Below are 14,439 nucleotides of genomic sequence, written 5' to 3' on the forward strand. Positions count from 1 at the left end.
ATTACTACAATCTCCACATATCTCCATCCTGAAAATATAATAACTGTTCATTGAAAATTATAAGAAAATATCAAAGGATCGTATTGTCAAATTTAATAATCATTACTTGAATAAAACTGGAACCATGTAAATAAATTAGCTACACAAAGTTCTTATTATTATCTTGAAGTAAGCACTAATAATGTGAATCATTAACAGTCTTAACTGTCATATCGACCACTTTCATGGTTGACTTTGAGTAAATATATCTTCTTTATTCTTAGTATTGCTTCAGTTTCACAAATTTCCAGTGAACAAATTCTTATACACGGCCTTTCTTCGAGATGCTGACAAACTCAACGAATTTAACATAGCCCTCAGCAACAGGTTCGAGGCCTTTCATGACCTACTCAATGGAGAGGGAACCACCATAGAGAGCAGCTGGAAAGGTATCAAGGAGGCAATCGTTTCAACATGTCAGGAGGTTCTGGGCCAAAAGAAGCACCATCACAAGGAATGGATCACTGTTGGTACACTGGATAAAATTGAAGCAAGGAGGAACAAGAAGGTAGCAATCAATATCAGCCGAACAAGAGCAGAAAAAGCCAAGGCACAAGCCGAATACACAGAGGCAAACAAGCAAGTGAAGAGGAGCATCAGGACCGACAAACGTAAATATGTGGAAGATTTAGCGATGACAGCGGAAAAGGCTGTAAGAGAGGGAAACATGAGACAACTGTATGATACAACAAAGAAACTTGCTGGAAATTACCGTCAACCAGAAAGACCAGTGAAAAACAAGGAAGGAAAAGTAATCAACGATATTGAAGAACAACGAAACAGGTGGGTAGAACACTTCAAGGAACTCTTGAATCGACCAGCTCCACTGAACCCACCCAACATCGAAGCAGCACCCACAGACCTCCCAATCGATATTGACCCACCAACAATTGAAGAGATCAGCATGGCCATTAGACAAATCAAGAGTGGCAAAGCAGCGGGACCAGACAACATCCCGGCAGAGGCACTGAAAGCAAATGTAACAGCAACTGCCAAGATACTCCACATCCTCTTCAGTAAGATTTGGGACGAAGAACATGTACCAACAGACTGGAAAGAAGGACTTCTCATCAAGATACCAAAGAAAGGCGATCTGAGCAAGTGCGACAACTACAGGGGCATCACTCTCCTCTCAATACCAGGAAAAGTCTTCAACAGAGTATTGTTAAACAGGATGAAGGATTCCGTGGACGCTCAACTTCGAGATCAACAAGCTGGATTTCGTAAGGATAGATCGTGCACAGATCAAATCGCAACTCTACGTATCATTGTGGAACAATCAATCGAATGGAATTCATCACTGTACATCAACTTCATCGACTACGAGAAGGCATTTGATAGCGTGGACAGGACGACACTATGGAAGCTTCTTCGACACTACGGCGTGCCTGAGAAGATAGTCAACATCATACGGAACTCCTATGATGGACTAAACTGCCAAATCGTCCACGGAGGACAACTCACCGACTCGTTCGAGGTAAAGACCGGTGTTAGGCAAGGTTGCCTACTCTCACCCTTTCTCTTTCTCCTGGTGATCGACTGGATTATGAAGACGTCAACATCTGGAGGAATGCACGGGATACAGTGGACAGGCAGGATGCAGCTTGACGATTTAGACTTCGCGGATGATCTGGCTCTTCTATCACAAACGCAACAACAAATGCAGGAGAAAACGACCAGTGTAGCAGCAGTCTCAGCAGCAGTAGGTCTCAATATAAACAAAGGGAAAAGCAAGACTCTCCGATACAATACAATATGCACCAATCCAATTACACTTGACGGAGAAGCTTTGGAGGATGTGGAAATCTTTACATATCTGGGCAGCATCATTGATGAACACGGTGGATCAGATGCAGATGTGAGGGCGCGGATCGGCAAAGCAAGAGCAGCATACCTACAGCTGAAAAACATCTGGAGCTCAAAACAATTGTCAACCAACACCAAGGTTAGAATTTTCAATACAAATGTCAAGACAGTTCTTCTGCATGGGGCAGAGACGTGGAGAACTACGAAAGCCATTATCCAGAAGATACAAGTGTTTATTAACAGCTGTCTACGCAAGATACTTCGGATCCGATGGCCAGACACTATCAGCAACAAGTTACTGTGGGAGACAACAAACCAGACTCCAGCGGAGGAAGAAATCAGGAAGAAGCGCTGGAAGTGGATTGGGCACACTTTGAGGAAATCACCCAATTGTGTCACAAGACAAGCCCTCACATGGAATCCTGAAGGTCGAAGGAGAAGAGGAAGACCAAAGAACACATTACGCCGAGAAATAGAGACAGACATGAGAAGAATGAACAAGAACTGGAAAGAACTAGAAAAGAAGGCCCAGGACAGAGTGGGTTGGAGAAAGCTGGTCGGCGGCCTATGCTCCATTGGGAGTAACAGGCGTAAGTAAGTAAGTAAGTAAGTAAGTAAGTAATAAACATTGTTACATGGAGGCATCAAATATATATGCTCCACGCTTCACCATTCGATTTGTGTGAGGACTGTGATATTACCCGGATGCCCAGATCGAAGCAGGTGGTTTTCTTGGGAGGCCAAACACGGAGCCTTTGGCCTAAGGGTCTGACCCACAAGGCAGTAAAGCAACGTAAGGAGATGCAGTCTTATGATAGCCGCTCACCAACGATTGGTTCATACGCCATTTGTTCCCTCAGGATACTGGAACCCAAGTAGACCATTGGTTTGGAATGAAGGTTTTCCAACTCCCCTAGGTGGATCCTCCGTATTCACCAACCCGGTTAAAACGTAGGACATTCACTTACGACAAAAACGCGGCCACTAACAGGGTGGTCTACACCTACTTACATGGTTCAGTTCAATTGTCAATGACTTCATGGACAGATGCCAACTTTTGGTTTGAACACCCTTAACTTTCTTCCAGACGAAGTACAGACTTGTGTATTAGACTTTAGCCCACGTCTTACGTGTAGCAACTAGTGATGCCAGCCAGTTTTTTAAAACGAAGTATGTGTTGTGGTGATCGAATTTGTAACCAAGTAGTTGAGAATCGAGTTTGTTAACCGCTAAAATAATGTTTGATGCTTTGCCAAATAGTAATTTCAAATCCTGATTAGGGCGCACGATTTCCACCTCTAGTTCTCAATTGGAAAGTACCTAAAAGCCTAGCGCGGAAACCTCTACCTAGCTATTGAGGAGCAACAATTAATTATCTATTACAAATGGGCCAAACGTTCTTTTCTTCGAGATTTCTAATCAGATAAAAACCACTGCTTACCAAATATTGTCGAAATCAACTGACGAGATTTTATATTGAGCTGTAAATAATTGCGTTACTTCCGAGCGTGTTACTACCAAATGGCAATTAGTAACGCTACCGATGTCTTTCGAAATAAAGAACTCATCAAACTGTGATGCGTATTCAGCTTCTCTCTTTGATTGTAATGCGAATGATGCTAACCATTTTTCTTTACGCTTCTCATTTCGATTACAATAAGTGTTATTATATTGTGAGAATGGGAATGAAGAGCTACGACAGTGTGATACTCTCCATTTGTTAACTTCAGATTTTTCGGCACTATTCAGTGAAAATTGATATTTGTCCTCAGAATTTGTACATTGAGAATCAGTGTTCTGTAAAGCTTGAAAAGTTATTGAAAAAAATACGTAGTTTTGATGAAGTACTTAGCATCAAAAATGTGGAAAACGCAACTTCTGGTAAAAGATGGAGTGAGCGACAAAATAACTGGTAATGTACTAACTAAAAAGGTTGTAAACGTATTTGAACTGGAGCTAACTGAATTTGAATTATTGAAATAGAGGAGTTAAACACTGGTTTGTGTACGAACATGACTTCAAAAGTAACTCAGGTCTATATGCAAGGTAATTTATTAAATTATTTGAAAATGATCTATTACACCCGGAGAATACAGAGTGACGTCAATAGAACGGTATTTAGAAGATACGGAATCCAATAAGTGGTTTCAGTTATTACACTTTATAGTATAACATAGGTAATATTAGCGAGAACGGAAAATGTTAAAACGCAAAATAGAAAAAAAGGAACATTAGTATTGCTTCAGTTTGTTAATGAGATTTCAAAAATCCAATAAAATTTATACACAAAAAGATTAGATTCAACCTTGATTATTACAATAATGCTTGACGATTTGTTTATACACTTTCGTTGTGCGTTGGTGGATGTGAATAAAAAAGTCTTTTATTTCTATTTATCCTACTTCAATAGTTTCGACTAATAATTCCTACTGTATATAATTTTTAGACGTACTTACTACTGTGGCTTGTAACATTTTGTATGATTGTAGTTACATCTATGAAATCCCTTTTCTCAGGTCTAATCTTCTATTACCTCGTCTAGAACTTTTTCTCTGAATTATACAGATAGATTTAGTTTCATTTTACGATTATGTGTTACTCATATTTCCAGTTAATTTGCATATTTCTCTGCCAAGGTGTTACATTTTATGGGGGAATTGCATTTATTTTCTGTATATTTTTTAGTGGTTGTATGGACCTGATGAGAACCGGAAATCGAATAAAGTCTATAAGGTTATGTTAAGGGTTCTATTAAATCATGATTTAATACATCGTCAGAAGAGGTGATCAACAATGTGCCTTGGTATCAATTGCCGAGTGTACGAATAACTCAGTTTATAAGCTACAAGTACGCAATTTTATCATTACACTTCATTAAGCTATCTGTAGAATAAATTGTATTATATTTTAGTACTTGATAGGGTGTTCATAAAACTATAATGTCTCAGTGATGACTAACATCAGTTAGTAAAATACATAAAATACTCTACACATCATTTTATAACTGTTCAGATAATTGAGTTGGACAGTTCCCTTAAGTACATTATTTTCTTAGCGAAGGGTTAGTGAAGACCAGCGCTGTTAAAAATATTTCAGACGAAATATACGGATTAGAAAAAGTCTATGACAATAAGCAGTTGGACAAAGCAAAAATTGATAGTTAGTCTGAAATATGTACTTACAGATCTAAATTCTGATTGCCTCTTCACCGCGATTAGGGTGATTGGCATAAAACTACAACATATTCAAGGCACTGACGTGTAGTGTTTACAATCAAACCACAGCTTTTCAGAGTGTAGTAGTCAAAATCACTTAATATACTCTGGAAGGAATTAATTTTAGCATGAATTAATAGAATATGTTCGTGAACAGCGTATTTACCATCACGCTTACATGCTGTTGGAAATGGTTACAATACGATAAAAATAAGGTTTAGTGGATGTAAAGAAGAAAATGTTGAAAATAAGAACGATATTGATGAATAATCAATTACAGCAATTTCAGAAGAAAATCACTAGAAATGGAAAAGATAAATTGAAATTACATGGGAAATGATGAAACAAATGAAAGCTGAAATCAGGGAGTTGCTGCCTACATAGAGGTTTTGTACCCGACTTTGATTTTTACTTTTTGTGTGGGCGATAGCGATACTACTTGACTTACTAAACTGAGGTAGGTTGGGGGAAGGTCTGAACTCGGGGGAGTAATGGTTGAAAGTCGGACGGTCCAGTCTTTAAGCCGCCGCTCTCAATGACAGTGATTTAAAAGAATTGGGTTGGACCTGATTTATAATGGCAAACTAATAGTAAATAGTAAGTAGCACAATGATAAATATTTCATAGATTTTGGGACGAGAAGGAAAAACAATAAGAGGCTTTTATCAAAATCAAAATAAAGTTAAGTGAAGAACGAGTTACAAACGTATTCAATGAGAACTAAGAACACGTATGATTCAAGGTTGGTATTCAACTCAGGTGTTATTAACACAGAAATTCCAGTGTCAACCACAACAATATCAACTTACAGTGGTCGGTAGGACTCCCTTTTGGTTGAATTTCACTAAGCTGATCAGGTGAGTGATCGGGTAAATCTCGATAACTCCATACACTAGTATCATGTAATTTCTTGATATTTTTACACTCTTCAATAGTGCTTGCAAAATAAGTAGACGAGTTAGAGTCCTGAGAAGTAATGGTACCAGAAGATCGAGACGATGAGTGATCGGTGTTCAAATGTACTCCTTTCCGGAATGACTTGTTTGGAATCCACCAATCAGAATTTCTGGAAGTTTTGTTTTCGTTATCGTAGGAGACAGAATTATCAGGCTTGATAGTTTCCTCCGTTAAAAGACCTGAGAAAAAGACACGTAAAACAAAGTTTAGCAGAAATAGAATAGTCACAGACAGAAACTATAAGATTCAAAGAAATTGAGTTTCAGATACCAGGGTTGTTAAATTACGTGACTGAAATTCAGACATTTTGGCATATCGATGGCCATCTCAAAACCTACAATAAACCTATAGGTCGAGCAGTTGATAGGAACTTGCCATTATGATGCATGAATGCAACATTGCCACAGATTATGCGTTGCTCAGTATAATGCAGTGGCACCTGCAGGCCTGTGAGCAAGAATGTTTGAGAAAATAAAAAATTTACTAAAATGAGATAACAACATAACAATAGGAACGTATGTTGTTTTATTTAGAATTCGTAAACTGAGTGGCGCATTAAAAATGCTAAAAGCTCCCCTTAAATTTTAATCCACGAACTGTTCATTTATGCCATCCACTAAAATACAACTAATCCTTTATTTATTTAAACACATAAACATTGTTACATGGAGGCATCAAATATATATGCGCCACGCTTCACCATTCGATTTGTGTGAGGACTGTGATATTACCCGGATGCCCAGATCGAAGCAGGTGGTTTTCTTGGGAGGCCAAACACGGAGCCTTTGGCCTAAGGGTCTGACCCACAAGGCAGTAAAGCAACGTAAGGAGATGCAGTCTTATGATAGCCGCTCACCAACGATTGGTTCATACGCCATTTGTTCCCTCAGGATACTGGAACCCAAGTAGACCATTGGTTTGGAATGAAGGTTTTCCAACTCCCCTAGGTGGATCCTCCGTATTCACCAACCCGGTTAAAATAACGGACATTTGCTTTTCGTTCTCTCAATTTCGTAAACAACACCCCAGCCACGAGAAGGCAGTGAGTTGGACTTCCCTGACAGTGGTTTTATGCACGTGGCCACGTGAGAGCATTTAAAGAGGGAGGGTGGACTCTCGATCGTACCAGGGCATTCGCGAGCGAGAACAAGTATGTGATGTGGCTTACAACGGTTCTGATCGACATTTTAAGTCACCTGCCTTTGGAGTGTACACTTATTACCATAAGTTTTCTTGCTTTACGTTTATTTTCGTTCACTAATTATACATGGTAGCCACACACCTATAAGCTTTCCTTAATATATACAACCTATAGTGGATCACATTACGCAGAAATTCAGGGGGAACCACGAGCGTCTGATATATCTTTCTACTCATCTGTCCTTCAGAGAAAGAAAAGAGAACCACCATGACAATTCTAACAGCAAATATACTGTACAACGAAGAGATGTCACTGAAACTAGAATGGTCGTGAACATTTGTGGATGAACCCCTGTGCAGAAGCTTTATATATATATATATATATATATATATATATATATATATATATATAGTATTTAGGAGCTGAAAACAAAAAGAGTTCTCATAATATTGTATATTATGTGCTGAGTATCTTTACCATAATTAAACATGGGATTGAATAAAGAGATTATCACCATTCTATTGTCTCGCATTGTAGACCATATATTTGAGGTAAAAATATTTCAACGTCCTGTTTTACGAATGATTTTGTTTCTTGTATGTATTAGATTTGGTATATATCTTACACTGCAAGTCAGTTTCTCAAGAGAAAGATCGCTAGCTATGCAGAATTTGCATAGTGGTCAACAAATTATCAACCACTTCTTAAATAGATTCGTGCATATAGAATATATTTTGTTTATTCGACCCAGTTAATTTTATTGATTAGTATTCCTTGCACAGTATATTCGACTAGTTCCCAAATCGAACACGGTTTGACAGGGACATAATTATATTCCAAAACAAAACAGCAAGTTTACTTCGTTGATATAATAAGAAAAATGTTTAAAATTTTTATGCAAAAAGATTGTAGTCTTTTTAATTTATTATCAAAATGAGGGTCTGTGGAGATTGTAGTACTTTTATTAGTTGAATTCATGAGTCAATCTAAGCTAGACCACGGTTTCGTCCTATACTAAGACGAACTGGCCGTCTAGTGCTTCCAGGTTCTTAATGGTGGCCTAACTTATATCTTTTTTCGTTTGTCCACTAGCGCTGGTAGGCTGAAAATCTGGCGACATAGTGGGCTCCAACATAATATTGTACGGAATATGATTTAATCTGGTCTGAATCCTGTTAACAAAATCACTGGATGTCAACATAATAATAAGTGTGAAAAACGTTTTTCCTGGATTATGATACATTGGTTATACATAGTCTAAAGGTAGTACTGATATGCTGAAGCCCCACTAGGTGGAGTGGAGCTTCTAGTGATGACCTGCTGTTTGAAAGTACATTGCTTCATACCGATACAATCACTGTACTGCAAAATAAGTTAATTATTATTCAGTTTAGTTTGAATGAATGTAATTAGCGAACTTCTAGAAAGTAATAAATAATTGGAATTATATCAACAAATTATCAATCATCTGGGAACATAAATTCTAATGCAGGAAGCACCTTTACAGCAATCAGTAGTTTACGAGCTTTCCACTGATACTGTTACTAACTATACAGACGTAATTTGTCCAGATTATTCCATCTCGCCAGGCTTATATGGTGTAGTAACTTCAAATGATGGACATAATTGCCAAGCCATATCTTGTGTATGATTGTGCCACTGACTGCGATTCATGAGTAGTTAGATGAAGAATTTTTATCAACAGAAAGTCAAAAATACATTCCCACCAATCCCAAGTTTTTAGTTTATATAGGTAGCCTTTCAAGATCGAGACAATAGGTGTTACGTCTGGCCGATTGTGAACGCTATATTCGCTTCCCTAAGCTAGTTCCGTACCCCCAGGCTAGAACTATACACCGACTTGAAGACCAGAGAAAAGGCACAAAGTGTGAGGGAAGCATTTACTACAGGGTTCATTTATGTACAGAAAATATGGGGATTTTATAGTAATTTAAGAGTCCTTGAGTTTTACTGAAAGTTCTAGAACACTGCTAAACATAGTAGCAGTGTATAAATCAGCCATTCAGGATCTCCACATGTGACTTTTCCATTTTCGTTATTTTAGTAACATAACTTCACATAACTTCTAATTAATCGCTGATTGGTTGAAATGCTCCTTGATGACCCCCTGAGCTTGTTATGTCGCTTGCGAGAAAAATGCAGGGTCATCCCAACAATAGGTATACCTAATCTGTTCTTCCAAGACTCACGTTAGTTATACTTACGATTATTGTGATATCGTGTGGACAAAGACGGAAAGAAAAAATTTTACGGTTCCTTTAAATCAGTAAACGACCGTGAAGCCTTACAGAGACTTGTTTGAAAAGATGAGGATTCTCCAACAATGGTTTGATGTTTAGGGTGCTCAAATTTTAATCCTTGGCTTTGTGATTTGAACTTCGACTCCACTACTTTGGTTTGGGTAATCACGAAGTATTATTAACCTCCGTACAAAGTTCTTAGTTTGAAGTTGAACACAACAACCTGTGCTTAATCACTGATTAACATTATTACTAAAGTACTTTAAGTAGTTGTAAACGGTTTTGGGTATAGTAAATTCATTAGAGAGAGACTAAGTATGAAATTATGTACTGAGAATAATTTTTGTTCAGTTGACTTACATTATTTCAGTGCAAGTTTTATTGGAACAGTGTTATTTTCGTGACAAATTACCCACTTAATAATCAGTGGGCAGATCCCTGCATAAATGGATGTATTCGAATGAGTAATAATCTTCTTGGATTTCTATCAATGAATCCTTCGAACAAACCTAGATTCTAGTCTCAATTTAGTGAACAAAAATTTTCGTTTATTTTCACTGAAGTTGGAGCTTGTGGTTATTAGCTTAGTGAAAAAACGTATTGTTATATCCTAGTGAAGACATAAGCACGGGTAACTTCCGGGACCTATTAATGGACTATTATTCTATATAAATTCTTATTGTTTATCTATTGAGTAACTAGATTGTGTATATCTATATTCATCTTATTATAAGCTTCATTTTGACATATGGATTATTATTATACGAATTACTGTCCCTAAATTATATTCAGTTTATTGATTACCGTCTCCCAAGTTCACAGCCACATTCGGCTTGATCTTGTACAAATGTATTTTTTCTATTTTATGGTGTGATGTGGTCTGTTTGTCTGGTATATAAACCAAGTATGCTTGAAATAAATGATTCGTATAACAGAAGCTGTTATTGATGTTCTGTACTCAGCAGGAAGGGCTAGGCGGATAAAGGACCAATAAGGACACTAGACTGCTCATACCGGTCGAATGTCATTGGTTTGGCACAGTCGTATTCCGACTGGTGGATAAATCAACTGATAAAAGCCGGACATAAAATAATAACAAATTGGCGACGACCTTTTTTCTAATTTATAACAAATTGGTCAAAATGAGGCTTATAATATGAATATATATATATATATATAATTACTCAATAGTTGAACTATAAGAAAATATAAAGAATAATGGTCCATCAATAGGTCCCGGAAGTTACCCGTGCTTATGTCTTTACTAGGATATAACACGTATCAGTTTTTTTTAATTTCTAGCGGACGCAAAGTGGTATTTTAATATATCAGCAAATAGGTTTTCACGCTCGATTGAAAATTAAGTCAGATCATCTGTCTCAACTGAGATATTACAAGTAAAACAATAAAAACGATAAGACTACAAACATTAGGAATCAGAGTCGTAGACAGTAAGACATTACTAAACACAAAGACACTTTAAAAACAGTCATAATACTGATACAGTCATAGTTTCGATACTTGGTCATAATGGTTTATTTATTTATTTGAACACATAAATATTGGTACAAGGGGGCACTAGATATATATGCGCCACACGAAAAATCGTCACTTCATTTTAATTGTGTGAGGACTATGATACTGCCCGGGTGCCCAAACCGAAGCAGGTGGTTTTCGTAATGAAACTGATTTGAGTTCATACATGAGTGACAAACACAATATGAAATGGCAAAACTCTGGATAATCTGATGGTTCGCCTCACCTTTATGAAGACTGTAGTCGAAAATTATAGTAGGATTCACCACTGGTTCTAGTTGAGCAATATCCGATAACTATTTAAACTATTAAGTTCCAATGTTTCTGAGACTTTGACTGAGAGGTCATGATGAAATGATATACGTATTATGGTTTCACTTCATAACACAACACGATACGGTACTGAAGATATCTCCGTTTTTACCACCCAATTACAGAATAGGGATATGATAAATAGTGTAAGTCTTTAAGATAACATTTGAAAAACACATCGGAGAGATCAAAGTTGATGTTTTGGGATGATACCAAACGAACTGTAGTCATCACGTCCAAAGACACTGCCCGACCTCGAGATTAGCAACACGGTGTTTCCATGGGATATCAATCCTTTACAGACTACATGACATTAAAGACTAGCCTAATTAACATAAATTGCCCTAGCTTTTATTATACACATATTTACCTTAACTTCCATGCTACTACTAGCAATCACTTAACTAGCCAAACAAAAGAATGTCCCGACTATTTCTAACGACTTGCTGCAAAGAGAAAGTGTATGGACAAGCCCCTCACAGCCTTCCAGAACGACTGAATTTGAGAGTATAAAGTACATCCTGTACTTATAGTCACTAATTCTTAGGTAGTTAGATGCGATTCGGGTAGCTTGAGTATCAATGCCCAGTAAAACCAATGATCACTAGTGAATTACTGTAGTTAGCGAAACCAAGTTTCTGAAACAGGTAGCATACTAATACACCACCTTCAGAATTTAGAGAGCTGTACAAAGATCTATATCGAAACACCACTGTAAGACATAAGCCAAAATAGTTAGTCTTTACAATGGATTCAAAAGCTTGTTGACTTTTTAACAAAACTAGTGTTTTCATAATGAGTTGTAAGTTTCATTTTAGGACATCTTTATGATGTACCCTTACTTTGAAGTTACTGAGTTAATATTCTTGAAACTGAACTTGTGGTTTGATACCTTCCCTCATCGTTGAGATCTGCTGTTTTTTAATTATGAAAACAATACTTTCGTTAGCTGATATGATGTGTCCTACGGAGAATCCACGTACTTACTAGATTTATTCTTTTAACTTTGTGAAGACTTTGTACTAACTCCAGGCTGGCATTTAAGTGACTGTAATGGTTCGCCACACCATAACATAATAGGTGTTGGTTCGGTTAAAACCATGGTAGAGGTACAGAAATCTCAAAGTTTATGGAAATCCAAGAAACATACTTTGCTCTTCGTCGTAACACTTGGGCCATGAAGAAAAACATGACTCTTCAGCACTTTCTCTCAAAACTCTGTTATTTACAGCTGTTTGATTCTCTTTAGACCTCATTTTGTGACAAATACGTCCATAAAACTGTTTGTCTACATTGGAATAATCACCGGCGGAGGCCTGCATTAATCATAAGACAAGGTAACATAGCCACAACTTACAGGACCGTGTGAAGAATGCTCTCCTGTGGGCACATCGTTTTCCATTAACGGTACACACATATCACGGTATGCTGGGAGAGGGAGGCTTTCTCCTATAAGCATGAGCAATTAGTGAATTCAATATACTGTTTCTGATTAACTCATTTCTAGACATCGGAATTCCACTCTGAGCGAGGGAAACGTACTTTAGTGCCGTGAAGAAATTTACCCGTCCCCACAAGCCACAGGGAGATGGACTTGATAATTGTACAATCTAGAGTCTCAAAATTATATTGCGGGATAATTACATCGTTTATCAAGACATCCGAAATAGCGAAGCGGGACAAAAATTTTCTTACACACTCCGTTGGTAGCTTCCCACTTTTTTCGACATCACAGCTATCAAAAGCACTGAAGTAGAAGTTGACTTCCGACTCCGACAACTTCAACGCTTCCATATACCGTAACGTGACACTTAACTTTTCCGGAATGCTTGTTTGGACCACTACAATCCAATATTCAATACTTAGTGTCTCTCTCCCAAGCTTGTATAAATTGGTCGATCTCTTTTGGCTCATTTCTTTTTGTTTTGATAAGGTTTTAGATATTTAATAATGTCTAATGTGTGGCAATCTAGCCACTCGCCCGCACCAATTTGAGTCTGATTGATAGTTTTCTATAGATTTATACACTATTTAATTCGAGTGAGTCCAGTTTTCTCCCAGTAGAAGGGCTTCTGGAGCCAGTAGCTACAGTATTATCAGGTAGGAGGTTGGTTGATTGCAATTTGAAAAATAATGTGGTAGTTCAAGTGCTAAGAGGTGATAGTTTTGAGTAATAATAAATTAATTAATTGGTAATACATACACTGGGAGAAGACAGAAAGTCTGGCGTAATGATAACAGTAGATTAATTGTGAGACATAGATCAGAGACAGCTGTTTCAAGCCGGAGGTGGTAATCCATCAGTGAGTACGTGTTTATCAAATCTGTTTTTCAGACTGTCAGCTGAGAGGGATGTGTTCATCGCGGCTGGGAAAGCATTCGGAATGGTGGTAACTCTTAATGAAAAGATATAGGAGCTAACCTGGGTTGTTGCTCCCATAGGCAATTTTCAGGAGTAACCATGAGGAGTGTGGTTGTGATGTTCTGGTAGTGTAGTGAACAAAACACTGGCGGGGACAATCGAATGTATTTAGACACAAATTACAGACTATCTCACTAAATTCTGATAACCACACAGCAAACAGTTAATTTGCGAAATAACAGTCAATTGTCTCAGTATTGATCATTCGTTCTGCAAATATCAGTCCATCTTCTCGTATTTCATTGTTCATGCATTTTCCTACCGATTGCGCTTCATTTCAGTTCTTTCCTTATCGGTGTTCTGGCAAAATACATTCTATGTCTGACCATCACCATATACTACTTATATGGATATAAGTAGACCACACTACAGTAGGATGCACGTGTCTGAGTGACCTGGCTTACTTAATATATAAATGTCATAATTGGACTACCTCTAATTCCCCTATTGCTCAACGAGAATCCCGATCGTTTGAATCCGTCTATGTAAGTTTTTGCGATCTCCCTATCACTTACTTAGTTGCTCGTCTTTCTATTTGATCTACGAAATCTGCATCTCTCTTAAAGGAACGTGACGTGACAACATTGCAAACTTTAAGGTGTGGCTGCGCGTATGCTTTAAAATGAGTGATGAATAATCTGGGGCGACTGTAACAGGTTATCTCCGAACAAAATGAAGAATTTCATTTGTCTTGTCTCCAGCCCCTATGTATTTTGAGCTGGTGTTGAAGATTTCTAAGGTTGACAGTCC

At 37.6% G+C, this 14,439-nt stretch overlaps 1 protein-coding gene across 1 annotated transcript in view; it reads right to left on the bottom strand.

Annotated features, from left to right (window-relative positions):
* The window catches only part of Smp_134290 (putative serine-rich repeat protein), a gene marked incomplete at its 5' end in the record, with an annotated part of 23,169 nt that extends 10,108 nt beyond the window's left edge, over positions 1 to 13,061 (bottom strand). The window contains 6 exons of the mRNA XM_018795447.1: positions 3,287 to 3,650; positions 5,870 to 6,196; positions 12,418 to 12,583; positions 12,625 to 12,716; positions 12,751 to 12,877; positions 12,912 to 13,061. Of these exons, the coding sequence (XP_018649759.1) occupies positions 3,287 to 3,650; positions 5,870 to 6,196; positions 12,418 to 12,583; positions 12,625 to 12,716; positions 12,751 to 12,877; positions 12,912 to 13,061 (1,226 nt within the window). The remainder of the gene's footprint in view (positions 1 to 3,286; positions 3,651 to 5,869; positions 6,197 to 12,417; positions 12,584 to 12,624; positions 12,717 to 12,750; positions 12,878 to 12,911) is intronic.
* Between the last annotated feature and the right edge of the window lie 1,378 nt (positions 13,062 to 14,439).

The sequence above is a fragment of the Schistosoma mansoni genome, chromosome 2 (genome assembly GCF_000237925.1).
Source record: "Schistosoma mansoni strain Puerto Rico chromosome 2, complete genome".
Taxonomy (NCBI): Eukaryota; Metazoa; Platyhelminthes; class Trematoda; order Strigeidida; family Schistosomatidae; genus Schistosoma; species Schistosoma mansoni.